The following is a 23,126-nucleotide window of genomic DNA, read 5'->3' as shown; positions in this document are numbered from 1 at the left end:
ATTCATCCAAAATTTGACAAATTCTGTGACATTCTGCATTAAGTGGATTCTGAAATCCATGTTTTCTGCATCACATAAATCACAGGGCCCATGATATTGAATTTAAGACGTTCTGATCCAATTTAAGAAATTTTTAAGGACTTGAACTGTGGAAGGTCAATTTAAGACCAGGAAACCATGTAGGTGTAAAACATAAAAATTACATAAAAATGTAATCCAAAGGCTAATTAAATGAAATTATTCCAGTTTGAAACCATAGTGCTGGTATTATAGCATATCTTCAATGAAAATATAGACAATAATATGTCTGTCATAGAATAACTCGACCTGCTTGTTTGTTCTGCTTTGACTGTCTTCAGCAGTTGTTCACTTATTCAAGTAATTTGTCAAAACTCATACTTTTTTATACCACATATACCACTTGTCTACAATAAGTGGTAATGGCTGATCTTTAAAACGTGACAGATATAACATGATACATATTATAATTCTACCTGCACAGAGAAGCTGATAGACTGAAGATGAAGCCGTAACTGTTGCTCCATTTGTAGCTGAAACCCTACTGGTCGCTGATGTTGCTGCCGTTGTGGTTGTAGTTCCAGTTCCAGTGGTGGTTGTAGTTCCAGTGGTCGTGGTTGTAGTTCCAGTGGTCGTGGTTGTAGTTCCAGTGGTGGTTGTAGTTCCAGTGGTCGTGGTTGTAGTTCCAGTGGTTGTGGTTGTAGTTCCAGTGGTTGTAGTTGTAGCTCCAATTGTTGTAGTTGTAGCTCCAGTTGTTGTATTTGTAGCTCCAGTGGTTGTATTTGTGGTTGTGGCTGGATAGTTAGTGGTTGGCATTGCTGTTGTGCTGCATTGACAGCCGTTGAAGAGCAGAAGAGTAGTGACAGCAAAAAGAGCCAAATACTTCATCTTCCTTTGGGAAATAAACGTTGGGTGAACACACAGTGAACGGGCAAATATTTGAGGTGATTTGATCATACTGAAGTGTATCTGGATTTTAATCACACTTAGCTAAAAATATTACATATTTATTTTAGAATTACCACAGTTGTTTGATGTCTTCTGTCTTCTGAATAAACGGTTCCAGAAAATAATTTCAGCGTTAGCCGTCCACAGGGAAATCACTTCTGCCCAAAAAATATTTCATTTTTTAATAAGTTATGAGTATAAATTATACAAATGTATTAGCTCATCAGTTAATAATCAGTTATTAATCTGGATAAATGCATAATCCATTAATAAAACTCTAACCACCAGCATTTGTTTGAGGCATTTTAACTGAAAGTAACTTATCTCAAAGTATGTCAGTGCCATTGTTTTGTCTCAAGATGCACACTAGTAATGTTTTTTCTAAGACACATTTATAAAATCAACTTAAAAATCCTAATTGAACTAAGGCCTAATCCTGGATTAGTCTAAGCCCTGTGTGTGAAACCGAGCCTATGTTTAATAAACAAAAAAGTTGATGATTTAAATGATTGACCTGATTAAACTGCTTACAGCATTAGTAAAGCTCATGATGGTTCACATACCTGCAGTCGTCTGTGTCTGTCGCTGGTCAGCCGGTTTGTGAGGTTTTATAAGTGTTGTGTGAGCAGTCAGGTCTGTGATCGCTGTGGAAACCTCTCTCTGACCCGCTAGATAATTGTACGTTTGGCATTGAAGGATGGGATTGTGTTTCGGTGCTTCCTCTTTTATCCTATTGTTCTTATGTTAGAAGTGATTTCCGTCCTCTAGCAACACACAGCGTCGTGTATCAACATTGACCTCATCAATGCACACGATTGACACATGAGTAACCATTGTTCGGTTTTCTATATATAGCAAAAATAAAACGCGCTAACCATGACATGTGTCTGAATACAGTTGATCATGATGTTCTTCTGTTGTGGGCCTTAAAAAAATATTGGAGAATTCCAGTCAGGTATTGTTCCCCTGTCTTGTGGTGTCCCCCAAGGCTCTGTTTTGGGCCCTATTATGTTTTCTCTCTGGCTCTATTTCTGAAAACATGGCTTGTATTATGATTGTTGTGTGGATGATACTCAAACGTATCTGCCCCTGAAGCACAAGAAGCGCGTCAAAATCGTGTCTGCTGCGTCTAGTTGGATGCTTGAACATTTGAATCCATTCACGCGTCCACAGCGAATTGGTCGCACGTATAAATCGAGCGTTTGAAGCAAAATAGACGCATGTTCAAGGCGCTCCAGGAGAAATACCTATGTTATAAAACACCACTCTGCCTCTTTTCATTTTCATTAAAAAAATATATTAAACATTAATAGCCACAGAAATGTGGCCCAGGCAACGCACTACCTGGATTATCTTCACTGCATGTATATTTAAATATCCTAAAAAAAATAAAGTTATGAAACTTCTCTTTGCCCTCAGTCAAAACGATTTGGCAGACAACAAATTATAGATTCATGACACCAAAGATCGGCCGTTAGATTCTAACTTCTCTCTCATGTTTAACCACTACAGAGACATCCGAGCCGGTTAATGAGCGCGGAGCGCCACTGATCACCTGGATCTCACAACTAAAAAAACGCAAGATTAATTTTTTTAAAAAGGCGCTCTCTTTACAAATAAACCACAGATTTGAGCTTTAAACAACTACATTCTCACCTGAAAAAGTCTTAAAACTAAATTGTTGACACAATAACAGTAGTATTTTTAAACTATGCGGGTTTCTCATCACGTCACTTTACCACGTGACAGCCGCAAGCAGGCTCCTGATTGGTTAACGCGACGCGAATAGACGCCAAAGTTCAGATTTTCAACTCGGGCATCAGACACAAATTCGCTTCAAACGTGCAAATGCACAAAAAACACCAAATAAAATCACTTGCGCGTATCGAAATGAGGCGGAATCACGTCCATCGCGAAATGCGTCTATCGTGCCGCAGGATCTCCAGACACGCGTCAACGCATCTTTACATTGACTTAACATTGAAATCACTCGCTCCAGATGCTCTATTTGCGTTTTGGTGTGAACACAGCATTAGACTCTCATTGCCTGCCTTTCTGATGTTAAAGCCTGTATGTAGTTAATTTTATTTTGTATTTAAATTAGAGTAAAACTTAATTGTGTTTAGCACTTCAGAACCCCCCTAAATAAAAATGTTGCTGTTTTATCTTCTACTTTTCAAGTAACCATTGTCCGGTTTTCTATATATAGAGAAAATAAAACACAAAACCATAACATGTGTCTGACAATCTTCTGAATACAGTTGATCATGATGTTCTTCTGTTGTGGGCATTAAAAAATGTTTGTTTTTCAGTCAATGTAGGAGAATTCCAGTCTGTGTTGTTCCCCTGTCTTGTGGTGTCCCCCAAGGCTCTGTTTTGGGCCCTTGTTTTCTCTCTGGCTCTATTTCTGAAAACATGGCTATTATGATTGCTGTGTGAATGATACTCAAACGTATCTGCCCCTGAAGTACAATAATGACTTAGACTCTCTCATTGCCTGCCTTTCTGATGTTAAAGCCTGTATGTCATTAAATGTTTAACATTTAAATTAGAGTAAAACTTCTCTGTGTCTGACACTTCAGAATCCCCTAAATTTCGGTTTTCATCTTCAGTTAAATCATGTGTGGAAAAACTTGGGTGTTTTATTTGATAGTGCCCTTAAATTTAATAAAGCAAATTACCTTAGTTGTCAAATACAGCACATTTTTTATGTGTCTATTTCTAAGTTATATTTTCAAGAATTCTCAAGAGACCACATAAAAATATTTTTCATATGTATGAAAATAAGACTCAAACAACAAGTGTCATTTTGATCCCTTTAATTATTTTTTTTCCAGTTGTTCATAGTATTACACAGAGAAATTAGCCACACAATTATTTTTGATTGCATTCTGTTATTCATGACATTTTATTTTTTATTTATTTTTTTGTTAATTACATTATTTCCTTTTTTTAGTGCTAAAGCTAAAAAAGTTACACAAGAACTGGCACACTGATGTCTAACCCATGAGGACATTGAGACGCAGATCTACTTCACAGAAAATCAAAGGTGAAAAGGGTTTGATAGAGGAGAGTCAAAAAATTAAAAAAGAAAGAAAATGGACACACATTTACATTCACAACGTCTCAAAACACACACCACGACCTAATCCATCCCTTTCCCTCATCATTTTCATTTTAATTCCCACATTTTTAGGGTTATTTGGTAAAACATTCCGAACTATTTCTATTTTTGGTAAAGGCTCGTGTGAATCTGGGATGATATCTGCGATCATTAATATTCTCAGACTGATCCCAACATGAGCTTTCCATTAGAAAGAAACACGTTTCCTGCTTACACATCCAAATAATTCGTAAACTAAATAAAATGTCTCTAAAACAGGATGAAGACAAATGTAATGTTATTTTTACGAAACAAAGTGCTGCAGCTCTGATGCTCGTGAACGCGCAACGGCACTACTGGAAGAACTTTCCGATTAACGTTGTTTAATCGTTTAATGGTTTATTGTTATCTTCAGGGCAGTGTTTTGCTGAACTTGATTGTTACCAAGCATTTACCGTTGTGAGGACAGTTTTGGTAGGTGGCAGGTGTTAGCAATCGTGTCAAAAATCTCGCAAAACCCAGCAGTGATTTCGGTATATTCCTGGTACAGAGGTCTTTATAAAAGTATATATTTCAGCTAAATTACTAATATCAATGGCTTGATGATCGGAAGAGCTAATGGCTAACATGGCTAAACCCTGTTGGCAGTGAAGGGGCTGGTTAGTCAGAAAAGTAAAGCGCTTTGAATCGTCACAAACAAACTCACACGGATTCCCTTATTGTGCTTCAGAGAGTTTAAGCACCTCACACACGCTCAGGCATGTCCACTTACTCTGTGTACAAGTCACTATGGTTCAGTATTAGAGTAAACCAGAGATAGTGCTCTCAAGTTACGTTATATCCAGGATAAAACTAAACAAACGTGCATCACCATGAGCCAACCCTCAGCGTTTCCATCGAGACACTGACTAACTGCAGTTCCATGGTATTTTGATATATACCACAGTACTAGATGATTACCATAGTCATATACTGTACTAAATACTACAATGAAAGTCCACAAATCTGGTACTGCCATGGTACACACTCAAAAACTCACAACTCAACGTTTTGGCGAATTGGTGGCTGATCCGTATGGACCCATTCGGTGAACGTGATTTAACCAGGAACAACATCTTTGTTGATCCTGGAACAACATTCCAATCAACCAATCAGATTTGAGGGACAAGTTTACAGTTTATGTCAAGTTTAGGCTTGCAATCAGGGGTTTGGTTGATTTTAAGGATAAGTTATGGGTACACTTTAAACCCAAACGCTCAACATAATTAATTGGTTTGAGTAGAGCCAACTCAAACTAATCAAATTAGTTCAATCATATTAACTTTTATGAGTATTTAGAACATTCTTTTTCTTTTGAGTTTCACAAAACTGACATCCATTTTTCTCAAACTACATCAGAGTTGGCTGTGATTGCGCCATAACTGGACTGAATAAATGTGTTCGCATGCATGACCTTACACCGAATATACTTAATAATGCCTTAAACAGTGGGCTTTTATTGGGGAAAGCCTCTAAAATTCAAAGCATCGGATCATGTCCAATGATTAACTGATTAACTTGGTGAAACTGGTCGGTTTACGGTTTACAGCCTTGGACCTTCATGGTTACTTTTTTTTTCTTTAAAAATTTGTGCTTTCATATCACATCATACTAATTCTCCACCAATTCGCAAAAAGTTAGGCTCTCACGACATCGGGTTGTAATGCCTTTATAAGCGTCCTCGTTCATGAAACTAGAAGTTACTCAGAAATTCGCCCTGCAGGGTCAACATTCGCATTTGTGATTGTGACGGGAAACACGGATAATGTCAAAATCGTATGTAAACACAGAGTTTTCTTTGATTTATTGATTCGCAGGTAAATCCTTGAGGTGAGTTTTGATAGTTTCGTTGTACATGTAAACACACTCATTGATGGAAGCAACAATGCTCGCTTTCACCTGAACGTCAACTTGAAATTACTTTATTCACTTTCTCAATTCATGTTTCTGCCCTTACGGCGAGCGATTCATTGGCGCACGCCTTCGTAATCTTTCCTTTTCAAATGCCATCCTCAATTTCTTCTTATATCCTATGGAGACACTTTTCACCATCGAATCAAATCCTCACAGATAAGATAATCCCGTCCAACATTTAAGCTCACTGAATGTCCTGTTTCAATGAAAATGCATCCGATTACAGAAGTTAAATGTGAACGTCATTTCACATTGACCTCAAAACAACGACTCCTGTGACTCCTGTCGTGTCTGTATTTCCTACTGAACGCACCAAGACCGCACACACACACTCTCACCGAAATAAAACAAACATAAAATACGAAGAAAAAAAAAGACTGACGTGGTCAAGAAAATTCCGGCATGCAATTCAGAACAGGCAAAGACCTTGAAGGCCCTGACCCGGCAACCAAACAAATCAAAGTCAAATATAATTACAGTCATTTTATTTCTCGCTTTTTATGTATATAGCTTCTTTTTTTCCCGCAAAGGATAAAATGGAAGACATGAGCTGGCTGCCAACTACAGAGACGAGTCTTCGTTCGGCCTAAAACTGTCGCCAACGTCTCCGAAAATACTGTACCCCTCCCACAGCAGCAGGATTGTATAAGAGAAAAAATAATACAAAATACAAACAAACAAAAAAAACGAAAGAAAAAAGCACACCAAAAAAATCACATAGAAGTTGAGAGACACATTATGAGCTTATATACTCTTTTCTCTATTCTTTAGTTTAGAAATTCAACATGTAATTGAGAGAAACATCGTTATTTGTTTTTTTTTCAGTGACACTTGTCGTTATTAATATTATTATCATAATCAATATTCATATTAGAAGTATTACTATTGGTTAACACTACATTTGGGTCTCACTAAAGACCCAGCCCATGCCTGACGGGTCAGTGAAGGGAGGGAGAGAGTCGTCATCCGTCCGTCTGTCCATCCATCCGTCCGTCATGCACGAAACTCGCTTTCCTCCGCCCACAGGACTCGAGCGCTTTATCCGTCCATCTCTCACTCTCTCTCTCCCCCTCTCTGGCACTTCTCAGCACGACACCTCCATGGTATGGGACGGGCTGGGCGGGAGCTGGCCGCCCTGCGAGCCCTGGGACAGCGTGCGGGACCGGGAGCGCGAGCCCTCCATGGAGTAGGAGGAGGAGAGAGAGGTGGTGCGCGAGCGAGAGAGACGCGTCATGCAGGACGACGCCACTGAAGGAGGAAGAGAAGCAGCTGATTAACACATTTTACCCTGTCAACACATTTTATAAAGAAGTATAAAAATGATATTATAACACTGTTACAAAATCCACAAACTCACATAAAAAGACAACTAAAATAAACATTGATCACCATAACGGTGACCAAACATTTTCAATAAATCATCCAAATCTGTCTTTACTGTCACTTTTTATCAATTCAATGTCTTCTTGCTAAATAAAAGTAATAATTTCTTTCAAAAGAGGTAGTTTAATACCAACTCTTAATTGAAATGTTATTAAAATATCAAATTTTTGGTGATATTTCTCAATTATCACTTACTGTATCCCATGCCTTGAATGAAGTACTTGAACGCTTCTGTCAGTTTGCTGGGCTGTAGAGACACACATTTCATTCACACACAGTTTTCACCAGTATAAATTAATTGCGTTAATAAATAATCCATTTTTAATTGATGTGACGTACTTGAGTGAGCTGGGGCATCCCGCCGGCGTCAGCCATCTGAAGAAAAAACACACAGAGAGCTCAAGAACACAGCGTCTTGCTTTTGTGATCACTGATTTTCTCATAAACCACACACATACATTCTTTATCATTGATAAAAGAACAAAATCCTGCATGACACACAGGTGAGGTCCGAACCTTGAGGAATGAGGTGGTAGTTGGATCTAGTTTGCTGTTGCACTCCACCTAGTGGACAGAAACAGACGTGCAGTGAGATGAATCATGGGTATTTGTGGAGGAATGGTGTTTATTTGCATAAAGACGTACAGCAGCTTCCTCATACGGAGCCTGATCACCGACCACCAGCATCACAGGACATCTGAAACACACAGACACGTCAAAAGAGGGACAAACGTAAGAGACAGATCCATTCTGGGTTTGCTTTCATCATTCTTACTTGAAAGTGTTGTTCCTTTCAATGCTCAGATCTCTGCGACTGTGAGACAAAGAAAAAAAACATGATTATAAAAGTGCATATTTTGTATCACATAAGTAACTTTTTGATGCAAAATTAAACATGCAGGTACATTTAAATAATTCAGCTGTTATAATAATCTGCTGCAGTGGCTCAGATCAATCAAACACATTTTTTTAACCATTCAGGATGTGTTCATGCATCCAAACCACCACATTTGATGATCTTTGACCCTTATTCATAATTCTACATACACTTTATTGCCAAAAGTATTGGGACGCCCCCCCACATCACTGAGTTCAGGTGTTCAATACCTTCATGGCCACAGGTGTATAACTCAAGCTTGTTATAACTCAGACGCTTCTACAAACATTTGTGAAAGAATGGGCCGCTCTCAGGAGCTCAGAGAACTCAAGCGTGGGGCCGTGATCGGTTGCCACCTGTGCAATAAGTCCATTTGGGACATTTCCTCACTACTAAATATTCCACGCTCAACTGTTAGTGGTGTTATAACAAAGTGGAAGCAATTGAAAACAACAGCAGCTCAGTCATGAAGTGGTAGGCCACGTAAAATCACAGAGCGGGGTCAGCGCATGCTGAGGGTCACAGAAGTCACCAACTTTCTGCAGAGTCAAGAGCTCCAGACCTCCAAACTTCTGTGTCCTTCAGATGAGCTCAAGAACAGTGTGTAGAGCTTCATGGAATGGGTTTCCATGGCCGAGCAGCTCATCCAAGCCTTACATCACCAAGTGCAATGCAAAGCGTGGGATGCAGTGGGGTAAAGCGCGCCGCCACTCTAGAGCAGTGGAGACGTGTTCTCTGAGTGACCAATCACGCTTCTCTGTCTGACAATCCAATGAACGAGTCTGGGTTTATGGGGTGGGGTTGTTTTTCAGGGGTCCAACGTCATTGTCGCGCCAGTTACACTTTCTGCATAAGTGAAATACGGAAAGCGGTCTGCTGAAGATTGATAATTGACTTTATAAAGTTTTAAATATGGATATTTTGGATATTGGATATGGATATTCTTGGCCCCTTAGTTCCAGTGAAAGGAACTCTTAATGCTTCAGCATACCAAGACATTTTGGACAATTTCATGCTCCCAACTTTGTGGGAACAGTTTGGGGACGGCCCCTTCCTGTCCCAACATGACTGCGCTCCAGTGCACAAAGCGTCGGTCCATAAAGACATGGATGAGCAAGTTTGGTGTGGAGGAACTGGACTGGCCTGCACAGAGTCCTGACCTCAACCCGATAGGACACCTTTGGGATGAATTAGAGCGGAGACTGAGAGCCAGGCCTTCTCGTCCAACATCAGTGCCTGACCTCACAAATGCGCTTCTAGAAGAATGGTCAAAAATTGCCATAAACACACTCCTAAACCTTGTGGAAAGCCTTCCCAGAAGAGTTGAAGCTGTTAGAGCTGCAAAGGGTGGGCCAACTCATTATTAACCCCTACGGATTAAAAATGGCATGGCATTAAAGTTCATGTGCATGTAAAGGCAGGCGTCCCAAAAACTTTTGGCAATATAGTGTAACTGTATATTCTACATGTCATTGTATTATTTATTAATAGCAACATATATCAACACTGCAGATAATAAACCTCTGGAACATCTGCCTACATCTTCAGTGGACAGATGAGGTTGATTATATTTGTGTTTTAAAGTGAACATTAAGATGTGTTTGGTCCGTTGTGATTGAATAATTCATACTCTGCGCAGTTAAAGCAGGAGATTTTACCCCAGGTAGCTCTTCCAGAAGAGTTCGATGTTGATGGCGTTCGACGCTTTAGCGAGTCTCTCTCTGTGAGATTGAATCAGGTCTGTGTTTGCAGACAGCTCTTCCTGAAAACACACACACACACACACACACACACACACACACACACACACACACACACACACACACCTTTATAATGGATGGTATTAGATAAAATCACCAGATGATATGAGGTGATATTCAATATATCTATATGGCAATTGTTCCCCATGGTATTGATGAGAAAATGATGGAAAGTGAAAAATCTGACTGGCTAGTAACTCTGGAAAACCACTAGTTACAGTGACTGGTGAGCAAAAAAGTTGAAGCCCTGAAAACATGGATCTATAACAGCAAGAAACACACATTCAATCTAATCTAATGTCCTCGTTGTAGAAGCACACACACACACACACACACACACACACACACACCTGGCTGAAGAGGTGAGTCAGGATTTGGTCTGAGAGGGAAGACGTCAGATTGGAGAGCTGCAGAAGAAACACAAGCCGCTCAAGTCATTTTCAGGTACACATTGCCTGTTATTATTAATCAGTGTCATCATATACAGCTGACAGACCTTCTGGGCGGCCCAGTCCATCCAGCCTCGAGCGTTTGTGTCCACGTTGACCAGCACGAGCCCTTCCACGGCTTCAGGGTTTGACAACTGCGTGCGAGAGAGATCAGAGCGGATGTAAAGAAGAGCTCAGTGAATATAAAGACGCTATAAATAGATACATTTTTTATTAAAATACTCTACTATTTCATCCCATATTTATGTATGTATAGTGATGTATAATATCCACGGTACTTATATAATCTGATCAGGCATAACATTATTCCTAATATTGTGTTTCGGTCCTGTAAATTGCGAGGTGGGGCCTACATGGATTGGACTTGTTTGTTCAGCACATCCCACAGATGCTCGATTGGATTGAGATTTGGGGAATTTGGAGGCCAAGTCAATGCCTCAAACTCGTTGTTGTGCTTCTCAAACCATTCCTGAAGCATTTGTGCTTTGTGGCGGCGCATGATCTGCTGAAAGAGCCACAGCCACTAGGGAATACCGTTTCCATGAAAGGCTGGACATGGTCTCAACAATGCTTAGGTAGGTGGGACGTGTCAAAGTAACATCCACATGGATGGAGGACCCAAGGTTTCCCAGCAGAACATTGCCCAAAGCATCACTGCCTCCGCCGCCACGCCTTCTTCCCATAGTGCACCTGGTGCCATGTGTTCCCCAAGTGAGCCACACACACGCACCCGGCCATCCACGAGATGTAGAAGAACACGTGATCATCAGACCAGGCCACCTTCTTCCATTGCTCCGTGGTCCAGTTCTGATGCTCATGTGCCACTGTTCCACGCCATCAGCATGTCATCAATGAGCCTTGGCCGTCCATGACCCTGTGGCCGGTTCTCCACTGGTCCTCCATGACCCTGTGGCCGGTTCTCCACTGGTCCTCCATGACCCTGTGGCCGGTTCTCCACTGGTCCTTCATGACCCTGTGGCCGGTTCTCCACTGTTCCTTCATGACCCTGTGGCCGGTTCTCCACTGGTCCTCCATGACCCTGTGGCCGGTTCTCCACTGGTCCTTCATGACCCTGTGGCCGGTTCTCCACTGTTCCTTCATGACCCTGTGGCCGGTTCTCCACTGGTCCTCCATGACCCTGTGGCCGGTTCTCCACTGGTCCTTCATGATCCTGTGGCCGGTTCTCCACTGGTCCTTCATGACCCTGTGGCCGGTTCTCAACTGGTCCTTCATGACCCTGTGGCTGGTTCTCCACTGTTCCTCCATGACCCTGTGGCCGGTTCTCCACTGGTCCTTCATGAACCTGTGGCCGGTTCTCCACTGGTCCTGCATGACCCTGTGGCCGGTTCTCCACTGGTCCTTCATGACCCTGTGGCCGGTTCTCCACTGGTCCTTCATGACCCTGTGGCCGGTTCTCCACTGGTCCTTCATGATCCTGTGGCCGGTTCTCCACTGGTCCTTCATGACCCTGTGGCCGGTTCTCCACTGTTCCTTCATGACCCTGTGGCCGGTTCTCCACTGGTCCTTCATGAACCTGTGGCCGATTCTCCACTGTTCCTTCCTTGGAGCATTTTTGATAGAGACTGACCACTGCAGACCGGGAACACCCCACAAGAGCTGCAGTTTTGGAGATGCTCTGACCCAGTCGTCTAGCCGTCACAATCTGGCCCTTGCCAAACTCGCTCAAATCCTTACGCTTGCCCATTTTTCCTGCTTCTAACACATCAACTTTGAGGACAAAATGTTCACTTGCTGCCCAATATATCCCACCCACTAACAGGTGATGAAGAGATCATCAGTGTTTATTCACTTCACCTGTCAGTGGTCATAATATTGTACCTGTTCGGTGTACACTGTACCATGAATCTGAATTCATTAGCATATTCATAAGTCATGGTATTTGCAAGGTTCTCCAAGAGACCATGGTTTTATTTTAATGGCTTTTTTGATATTCAATAATCGGTTTATTATTTATTTCATCAATGAAATGCAAAACATAATTTCTGTATATTCTGAAAAAGCATGTCAATCCACATCCTATAAATGAAATAAATGAAACACGTGACACTCACAGTGAATCTGGACAGTATGTAAGCTCCGGCTCCGACTCCAACACCGATAATTGTGCGGAAACTAAACCAGATGAAAATAATCAGCCCTAAATCTCAGAATCATGTTGTCAAGTATATCAAGATTTGACCATTGAATGACTCACTTGAAGAACTGCAGGATGGCGGGAAGCATCTCAGAGATCTGATCCATGGTTGCGTACTGGTATCTGTCAGAGAAAATATAACATTCGTGAGGCAAAACAAGTGAAAAATTGCAATTTTGATCAAATTTGAGGTTTCCATAAAAATGTGTTCATTAACCCTCGTCTAGTGATCCCAATGCCAGAAATAGCAATCCAACATCTACAAGTATCTTTATTTGTACGTTTTCTGAGAGGAGTACCTTTACAGTAGATATTAATATATAGGCTGTCTTCTTCATTAATGTTAATCAAACAAATGAGGTATTCAATATATATATATATTTTTCCTATAGATACTTGGTTTTGACTTGGCATGTGCCAAATTTCAAGGTATGGTTGATGGTGATTTTGTTTTGGAAACTTCAGAAAATTTTAACTCGATTTTTCTTAAAATTGACTTTGCTGACCAATAAATCATACATCATGTTGAAGGTTTTTTAATAGAGAAGGTCAAAAAATGTGCTCATTGCAACTCATTTTCCCAGCACAGGTCACATTTATAGGACTCTTAACACGTCTGATGTGAGACACAGTGGCCTGAGGATGTATGAACGCATAAAAATAGTCTGCGTCAAACATGGAGGATGTAAAACCACTAACACCTTCTGAGGAGCTAAAGAGGGTTTGACAAGTGTCAAACGGTGTGTATATTAATTATTCACACTTTTTATGTGTATAAAAAACATCACATACCCAGCAGGATAAATGGCGGCGCCGTCCTCCTGTCCCGGAGCATCCACATGAACCACAGTGAAGTTCTTCACGATCTCCTGCATCTCCTCAAACTTGAACAGGGTGGAGAAGCAGCTCTTACCTGAGAGACACAGAGAAAAACATTGTTTCATTTAAAGTGACTCGACCTGAGGTTAACGTGTCTGATGGTTCGTGAATAGCATGACTAGTCCTGACTTCACAATTAAGTATTTTAATACAGAAAAACTACATACAACACAACTCACGTTTCATTCATACACACATTTATCGGATTAAATCATTTGTCAACGTGTTTTCTTTCAATACGGAAAGGTTTAGAATTATAAGGTAGTATTATAGATTTATAAGGTAGTTTTTTGTAGGCTGGTCACTTTTGACCAGGAACACAGTGTGAATCATTTCAAAACAAACTTCCTGGTTAAACATTAAGGGCAAGGCAAGTACACTAAACTAGAAAAAAAGTACACTAGATACACTAATATACACGAAACATAGTGTATTAGTGTACTACATGTTCACTAATATACTAAAGTACACTAAAGCGTGATAAAAAGTACAGAATATGTTTTAAATGTTATTCAGTATTGCCAAAATTACCCACAAATGATGTTTTTTATTGGTCAAGAAACTGAGGTGCACAAGTTCAGATCAATGAGGCCTATGATCACTCAGATTTAATCTGATATTTGGTGATAATACAGAGTAATGATGGATTTATAAGCAGTTTTTTTTGTAGGCCGGTCATTTTTGACCATGATCACCATAAGTATATCAAGGTATGTAAAAAAAAAAAAAAAAAAAGTGTTACAAGTATGTTACTTACTGACAGGATTTGTTTTGACCAAGGTTTTTTTTGTTATCGTTTTTTTTTTTTTTGGTCAAATCTCTTAAATGAATAATTTGAACACACAAACTAGTCTCATTTCTGGCCAACTTTCCAGTTCCCAAAAACTGCACAAGCAATAACAGAAACTTCTAGTGAATTTGTTTTATGTGTTTATGCTCTTACTCATGCACTTTGACTCAGTTTGTGTAGTTAAATACACTCATCAAGTGTGAACCGCATGGTCTGAGTGTGAAGAGCTCTTTGTTCAGCGTGACGTGCACAGCTGCCTTTAAAACATATATATTATTATTAGATGCAGCAACACTCAAATTTAAAAAAAAGTGTTTGCGATGCATTTCCAAGAAACAAGGTGAATTTTCACACCCACCTTCAATAAATATCAGAGTCCAGTGAGCGTCTCACACACGACTGACTCTCTCTGACCTTCAGCTCAGACTCTACATTTACACCAGCTCAAGAACGACACGAAGGTAAACCTGCACTCTGTTCAAATGACTGAAACACTTAATATATATGTATAGAAAATGTGATTATATTAATGCGCATCCAGTTATTTTGTTAATGTATTATACTGTCCATGGGTGAAGTTGTAGTTTTTACACGTGTAAATCAGATTACTTTTTTTGGTAATAATATTCATAGTGTTGAAATGAAGACAGTCATGATGATTCTTTACATCAGGGGTGTTCAATTAAAGTTTCAGGAGGTCCGGTCTCTATATTTCCCTCCCAGTGGAGGTCCGTCCGGACAATACTTTTTTGGAACAGTTTCCATCGGGGGAGCCGTAATACTTTGTAAAAGAAAAAATCTTAAACACTCAAAATAGTCAAAGATGAGAATCTTGGGCCCTGAGAGCCAAAGGCAGTGAAATCTTATCAATATTTACCAAAAAAAGTAAATATTCCTCTCATCTGGATGTGCGTATAAAAAGGTTAGATCAGATGTTTTGTCATGATGTTTTAGATGTATTTATTTATTATTATTATTATTTTACATGTCGACACCTGCGTGTATATGGCACATAATTTCAAAGTTTTTTGCCTTCCCTTGCCCTCTCTGAATAATTTTCAGTTTATTATGAAATGATCTTAATATGCTTATTAAAAGGGATGGGTACTGACACAAATTTTACAATTCTAATCGATTTCCATTCACAAGCTTGCGATTCATCGATTATTGTGGATATGTATCAGATACAGTACATGGCAAAGTTTCTTAAGGAAAAAAAAACTTAACTAATGCTGTAAACTATACATGGGAGTCAGTTGGTTAATACTGAAGGCTAAAATTAACTGATTTAAATTAAATACAAACATAAAACTACACTCAAGGATGCTTTTTTATAATAATAAAAGTTATTCTACTAACTTTACAATTACATACCGGTAATATTTCTACTCCAATTTGTTTTGTACACCATTTAAATGGTGGCAGTGATAAAAAACTGGATCTATTCAAACATAACATTAAAAATGATAATGAATATATAATGTGATGCATATATTTATCAACTAACGAGTTAATGGACACTGAATGGTTTTTCTGAGGTAAACGTGATTTTACGTGACATTGTTCACAAGCTGTTTTATTGATGTCTTTCCACGGTTGATTACATGAGTGACACGGATTTCGGTAAGTTGTACTCTATCTCTTCACAAACCTTCAGAGGTTCATTAATGTTTATTTTGTGCTGTAACTGGTATTAAAGCGGAAGAGATGATCCGTGCATGTGCGCACCGTGCTGCTGCTTCTCTTGAGATCTGTCACGCCACATTAAACAGCACCAAACCAGTATTTATTGTTTACATTTCGTAATAAAATGGACGTAATTTGAAATCTGAGACTGGGTTTCACATCAAAAGTAACAAAGCTCAAAGATTATTGCGATTTATCAACTGATACTTAATTGATTCTTGGGATTTAAGAATCAATAATAGTTCGTAAAATGAGAATTTATTAAAATCGATACATTTTTACCCAGCCCTACTCATTAATAATGCTAAACATTTGAGGAAAAACCAAGCACCAATCTCCCGCAGTTTCTCTTGAAGCCAATACGGAAGTGACTTAAACTGCAATTCATCGACTGGCCACTAGAGGCAGACTCCAGAAGGAGCAGAATCTCATTGAGCTCATGTTAAAATGCCCAACTTTACAGCAGAAGAACACATGTTTACAGTCTAGGACACATTGTGGTTTTGATCTATATGGCTAATTTTTCCCTTCATGACAACTGTGAGGGGGGGGGGTATTTTTATAACTCATTCGTTTACATTATATAAAGCCTTAAAGTTCTGCATAATTAAGGGCGTGGCCACTTTGAGTGACAGGTGGATAGCCATTTATCTGCTGTCTGTTAATCATCACGTCACCTCAGCTCCGCCCACGTCCCGCCTCTTTGCCAATTGTCAGTTATCTGGGAGTGACGCGCGATGACGGACAACTTTGAGGCTTCAAAAACTCTCTTTTCATAAACCTATGGGTGACATCACGGACACTACGTCCATATTTTTTTACAGTCTTTGGGAAATGTCTAAAGGCTCATAAACTTGTCAAAAAACTTTTTTTTCCTGCAGTGTTTTAGCATAAGTATTTTGCTGCTCACAGTGTTTCTGCTACTGTTGTTAAAATAACCGCATCATCTACAGCTCTCAACGGCCCTCATTTATCAATCTTGCGTAGAAACGGGCGTATATGTTGGCGTAAGATTATGCTTACACTCCTCTCACCGCCTGATTTATGAAGCTGTGCGCACCTCTGAAATCCAGGCGTACGCAAAACCTGCCCTTGATAAATGCCGCAGCTGAAAACGATCGTCATTAGAATAACACGCCCCTATATATTCAGGTCTCCGCCTCCCCCACGCCCTCATTTTACTCCATGGACACACGGAAGACGGCAATGAAGCGAAACTTCTCTGAAGTAGAGATCGAGACCATCACCAGGGAAGTGGAAAAAAAACTAAATTGTTTTATTTGGGAGTTTAAAGAGTGGGATTAAAGGTGCCCACAAAAAGGTGTACGGTGGAAATCCAGTTTAAATAGCTATTTGGATGAGAAATTACCTAGGCCTATCACAATTCATTATTTTACAGCACGTGTTTTGAAATAATATGTGTACAATAGTGATGATGATGTGATGTGGAGTACCATTCATTCACATTAATATAATTGCATGACAATTTGTAAGATTCTTATTCTTATTATTATGATTTGTATTATTAAGACGCTTATTGTTATTTAGAAGAAGAATGTCATTATTATTATTATTATTTATTTTATTATTATTTAAAAGAAGAAGAATGTCATTTTTATTATTTTGTCAGTCTGAATTATTTTCAGTCCCAGTCCGTGCGCAGCTGCCGGGCCTAACCAACGTCAGGTAAAGCACAGGCTCGCAACTGGAGGAATACATATGCCTACAAATCAAATGCTTTGGTAAAGTCACACAAATTGAAGTTCATGTTGCACAAAAATAAACACTGAAGTTTATAATTACTAGTGCTGTCAAACGATTAAAATATTTAATCGCGATTAATCGCATTAATGCCATAGTTAACTCACAATTAATCACAATTAATCGCACATTTTTTTTTATTCTAAATGTCCCTTGATTTCTTTTTGTCCCATTATTTTTTCTTATTTTAATGCTCTTATCAACATAGAAAAGTGGATCGGCTTGCTTTGTTCAAATGTTTGTTTTATTGAAAACAACATTGGCATACTGTAGTGTTCGATTTCACACCAACATTCTCACTTGAAGCAGTCATTCACACTTGGAGCAAATAATCGCTCACACAATGTAACACTGTCCATCAATAAAAGGGTGAAAAAAAATACTTTGTTGCACAAACAGCCCCTTCAACAGCCCTTTCTAAGGGATCAAAACAGGGTGATACAAAATAAAATTACAAAGTGCACATGCAAGGTAAACTAGGACTCCGCCTATAGTGCAGTTAAACCAGGGGTCGCCAACTAGCGGACTCCGGTCCAAATCCGGACCGCGAAGCCTTTTGACGTAGGCTAATGAAACAGTTAACGTTGCAATGCTCACTGTTACGTTCAGACCCAGACGCGCGGTCAAGCACCACCAGAGCAGAAAGCAGCGCTCAAGACAAGCACTTTTAGTTGAAGACCCCTGAGTTAAACCATGGCATAATACGTTTCTCATTTCGGCGTCTCACGCTTGCCATCCACGTCTACTCTTTTAATGGCCCACAAGTGTGGGCAGCCGCAGCGTGCCTGATGTTTTGTTTCCGGTCTAGCTACATCCGGAGTGGTGTTGTAGTTTTTCTAACGTTACTAGTTGCTGCAACAGCATGTGAAAAAACTACAAAGTTTGTTAGACCAAAAAGAACGTTAATCTCGCGATAAAAAAATTGACGCCGTTAAAATAGGTTTGCGTTAACGTCGTTAATAACGCGTTTAACTGACAGCACTAATAATTACTTATTCACACGGGATTAGTATATGCGGGGACCTCTGGTGATTTGTAATAATTGCAGAGAATGTCTGTGATCTTAATCCCGTGCGAATCGGCCATGTCTGTAATATGTAAAGTAAAAATTCCCCCGCAAATTACCATATTTCGCCGAACACCGAGGTGATAATATTAGTCCCGTGCGAATCGGCATCTATTTGGCCGGGATTAGGCCGATCGTATATAATTTTTGCAAGGTTTTCGTGTCCTGTGAGCATTTCTATCTTTATCTTTCACGAAGAATGGCGCTGGCTGCATATGTGCACCGTTATGAATTCATGAGCGGCCGCGCGGATTATAGGCTACTACTTTCACTTTAGAATGAGCACAATTTGGGAGTAAATTGCTTGAATGGTGTGTTTAATATTATTCTTAATGAAAAACACAAAAACAGAACAGTACAATGACAACTCGCTTAAATGGGCACTTTTACATTTAGCTTTGAAACTGAATCTTCCACCGTATATAGTTATTATATTGCTTAGTTACGTTTTTAATTGCGTCTGTTCTCTAACTGAACGAAATTATTTGTATTACTATAAAACAATCAAAATGATATCGATACGACTGTTTATAATTTCATACAGCTATATAACGAAAAAACATTTTCAAGTAACATCATATCCAGGAGATAAGTCAGTAAATTCGAGTAAAATCACAGCGTATCCCGTGCGAATGCGCCACGCAAAACTCAGATGTGGGGTGAGTCATTTCTAAATCACACGAGGTCCCCAGATAATACTTATCCCGTGCGGATAGGGCTTTATTTGTTGTTGTTGTTGTTTTTGTTTTTTTTACAGTGGGTCATAATATAGCATATCTTTGTCAGTGCGTTTTGTGGTGTTAGGAATTGTTTTTCTGCGCATTTTCGCACTAACTCAAAACGTGCGAACACCACCTCCTGAGCTGGTGTAGGATTTGAGCGTGCCGTACGCCAACGTCCATATTGATAAATCTCAAAGTCACCGTGGTTTTGGGTGTACGCCAGGTGTACGCTGGAAATTTGGTGTACGCACTTTTGATAAATGAGGGCCAATGTGAAGCTTTACGTCTTTAGTGGGAGAGAGAAGCAACACACATGGAGCGCATAGAGCTTGAATAAAGCGCGTTGACTCTAGATAAAGATATTAGAGGATGTACCGTGAAAGATCATAACCATAAATGACGCTGAATGCTTGTAAAAACTGTAGAAACGGTAAAAGGGCGCAATTGTGTCCCATATTAGAATACTCTTTTTATTTGTTTGACACACATGCTTACGCACTTCCTCTAATGAGTATGTGATGTCTCTAAAGTATTTAAAATATTCACAGTACTTCAAACTCATAACGATCGCAAACAAGAAAATAAGAGTAAAATCTAAGTTAGACCTTAGTGTCTGATCTGGGAGATCCTAATTATTCATGGCTTCCTTACGACCAACTGGTCGATTAGTCCTTAAAATAATGTATAAAGTCAAAATTTGGAAAATGCTAAAGACTTCCCCAACATGACTGGTCTCATGGCTGGTGTTTGCTTTCATACTAAAGTCTACCTTCCTAACCCACACTTTCTTCTCTTGTTTTCAGGATGAGATCCGAGGCTCTTCTCTCGCTCCTCTTCATTCTGGCTCTCAGCGACGGAGTGGACCGCCAGAATGACCGATACGCCGAGTTCAAGAGAAAACACATTCTCCCACCTGGGTTTCAAACAGATGTTAAAGATTCTTGGGTGAACCACCTAGTGAATGAAAGTCTCTGTGGCAGAACTGAAGTGCAATCGTTCATCAAGGACAGCATAGAAAATGTAAAAGAAATCTGCAATGGCTCTGGTACTCAAACAAGGGATAACTACACCAGAAGCAGAGGCCTCTTCGAAGTGTACAAGATTATCAGTAAAACCAATCAATTAACGTGTATCATTGACCAATGTAGAAAAGGGAAATTCTATGTAACTGTTGAATGTGATAATATTCTACATGTACCTGTGCACTATCACGGAGATCAAAGCGGAAAAAAAACCAGCAAGCCGTACCCTTGCTATTAATCAGAATGATTTGCTTTTATCTCGATGGGAGGGAAGAATCAAACGAGGCTCAAAATGTTGCTTTTTAACCATAGATTAAAAATGTTGCAGCGCCACATGCATGTTTAAACTGCATATAATTCCAAAAGCATCCCAATAAAGCAGTTTTTGCATAGCAGTTTGGTTTTATTGGTTCTTTCAGGTGTTTATGGTGTACTCCAGGGGCGTAACTACAGACAGTGCAGGCAGTGCAGCCGCACTGGGGCCCGTGCGGCCGGTGGGGCCCGTGACGCCAGCCCACATCGCAAGCGGGGCCCTGGCGATGAAGTGTCAGTGTGACAGGATGCGCCAATACCTTGGGTTCGCGGGGGCTCGAGCACCCTCGGGAAAAAAGGCTAAATATTCTCCATTCATTTTAACCAATAATAAAAACGATTGCAGCTTTCAGACACGACTTTCATCTCGTTGTATAGTTAATTTGAGGCCGTTTCTATTGCGTTATTTTAATGACAAATGCGAGGGCATTAACGCGCATCCATATTACGAATCTCTCCGCTCTCTAGCAGAAAATCGACGTGCGCTCTCAAATGTCTCACGGCTCTGCTCTTGCTCGCATATTACGTGTGCGTGCTCAAACTGTGTTCTGTGCACTCGTGAATCTATTGCTCTTTCTCTAGAATTTTCTTCTATCCTGGATTTAATGTTGCCAGAAACTTTAGACCACCAGATTTTTCACGATTGACTGATAAAATAAATAACACAGTAGGTAAGCTACCTATATAAATTATACGGACTTCACCTTTGCTTCCTTTGAAATCTGATTTTAGTCAGCCAGTTCTCTAGTTATTTTATTGTTTAATAGGCCTAGTTATTTTTGAGTTAAGTGCTTATGATAAATGTGTTTAATGAATTATTTGTTTAGTGAACTAGTACTATCAGATCACCAGATCTACTGTGTGGGCACTGGGCACGCACTGGCAGAAACATCGGCGCCTATGCTTTGTGAAATTAAATGCGCTGAATTTAAAATCACACGTCACCGCTCACTACACCCCGAAATGTGCCCTTTGCCTTGGTGTTTTATCGAAAAAAAAGACAGTAGCACTAGCAAGCAAACGTAGGCTATAGAAATACTTTGAGGAAACCAATAAAAATATTCCAATTACCACATAATTAATTAGTCTTGTTTTATTTGTTATATGTCATTTCCACGGCTGACCACTACAACAGGGACATAGGATTTACATTTCCTGCACAACTACTGTCATTCAGGGCCTGTTTTAAAGCAGAAATTGCTCAGCAGTCCTCAATCCACCAACTTGCCAAGATGTTGATTGTTGATCATCACTCCATAACTTCCTCCTATGGTAAGGTATGCACTGCCCTGCTATTATTTTTGACATTACCTGTGTCAGTGGCAGCAGCCGAGCGCTCCTTCTCCAAATTAAATCTGATAAAGACTTATCTGAGGAGCAGCATGAGTCAGGAGAGGTTGAGTGGGCTGGCTATATTATCAATTGAGCGCATCAGAGCTCGTGAAATGGACATTAAGGACATTGTTGATGATTTTGCTCAGCGAAAGGCTCGTCGGACGCAACTCAAATAGGTGACAGTACAGTACAGTACAGATGCTTTTTTAAAGGATTTGGCGTATCTTATTAGCTGCCATGCCCCCATTTAAAAGGCTGTTCTTGTTTTAGGGCTGTTTCATTGTGTATATATGTGTGTATGATTTTAAATTGTGTGTGTGTGTGTTTAAGTTTATTTAACACATAAAGTAATACACAGCTGTACAAATTTCCTGTCAGGGATGACACAATAAAGTTACTTATAAAGCTAGCCAGATTTTGGGACATCATTTGGGACATATTTGGTGTTGATAAGTTTTTCGGACCTCTTTTGTCTCATTTAGTCTCTTGCCTCTCGTAGAGGAATGCAGTTGCTGCGTTTCCTGGGGTTACTGTGTTAAAAATACCAAAAAGGTTGCGGTAATTTCAAAACCATAGTGCTGATTTGGTACATCTGGCTTCTGCGGCCAGGCGCAAACAGCACAGCCACTGTAGCGTGTGTTGGAGAGAGGTGTACGCAAAGAGAACTGTTCAACTAAATATAAGAAACTGATAAGTGTTGGTCTAAATGAAGTACGTTAGGCACACAAATTTGCATATATTCCCTTCTAGAGCGCAGTGTGTGTGTGTGTTTGTATGTGCTTCATAAATGTGCAGACCAGGAGGCCCGTCGTAATAACCTGCACTGGGGCCCATCATTACTAAGTTACGCCACTGGTGTACTAACATAGGTATAGACCAGTGTGATCGCTCCGCACCGTGCCCTGGT

The 23,126-nt window shown here is 39.9% G+C and overlaps 1 protein-coding gene across 1 annotated transcript in view; it reads right to left on the bottom strand.

The window, feature by feature from the left end:
• Positions 1–6,490: 6,490 nt before the first annotated feature.
• Positions 6,491–23,126, bottom strand: part of ndrg2 (NDRG family member 2) — a 60,616-nt gene continuing 43,980 nt past the window's right edge. The window contains exons 5-16 of the mRNA XM_079802805.1: positions 13,439–13,559; positions 12,707–12,769; positions 12,564–12,624; positions 10,539–10,625; positions 10,393–10,449; positions 9,941–10,044; positions 8,181–8,219; positions 8,051–8,102; positions 7,922–7,969; positions 7,745–7,780; positions 7,601–7,652; positions 6,491–7,270 (exon numbers count right to left, since the gene is read on the bottom strand). Coding sequence (XP_079658931.1) covers positions 7,107–7,270; positions 7,601–7,652; positions 7,745–7,780; positions 7,922–7,969; positions 8,051–8,102; positions 8,181–8,219; positions 9,941–10,044; positions 10,393–10,449; positions 10,539–10,625; positions 12,564–12,624; positions 12,707–12,769; positions 13,439–13,559 — 884 coding nt within the window. The 3' untranslated portion in view covers positions 6,491–7,106. The remainder of the gene's footprint in view (positions 7,271–7,600; positions 7,653–7,744; positions 7,781–7,921; positions 7,970–8,050; positions 8,103–8,180; positions 8,220–9,940; positions 10,045–10,392; positions 10,450–10,538; positions 10,626–12,563; positions 12,625–12,706; positions 12,770–13,438; positions 13,560–23,126) is intronic.

The sequence above is a fragment of the Gobio gobio genome (assembly GCF_949357685.1).
Source record: "Gobio gobio genome assembly, chromosome: 2".
Taxonomy (NCBI): Eukaryota; Metazoa; Chordata; class Actinopteri; order Cypriniformes; family Gobionidae; genus Gobio; species Gobio gobio.
The sequence above is the reverse complement of the archived record's forward strand: the minus strand, read 5'-3'. Positions and strand labels throughout refer to the sequence as shown.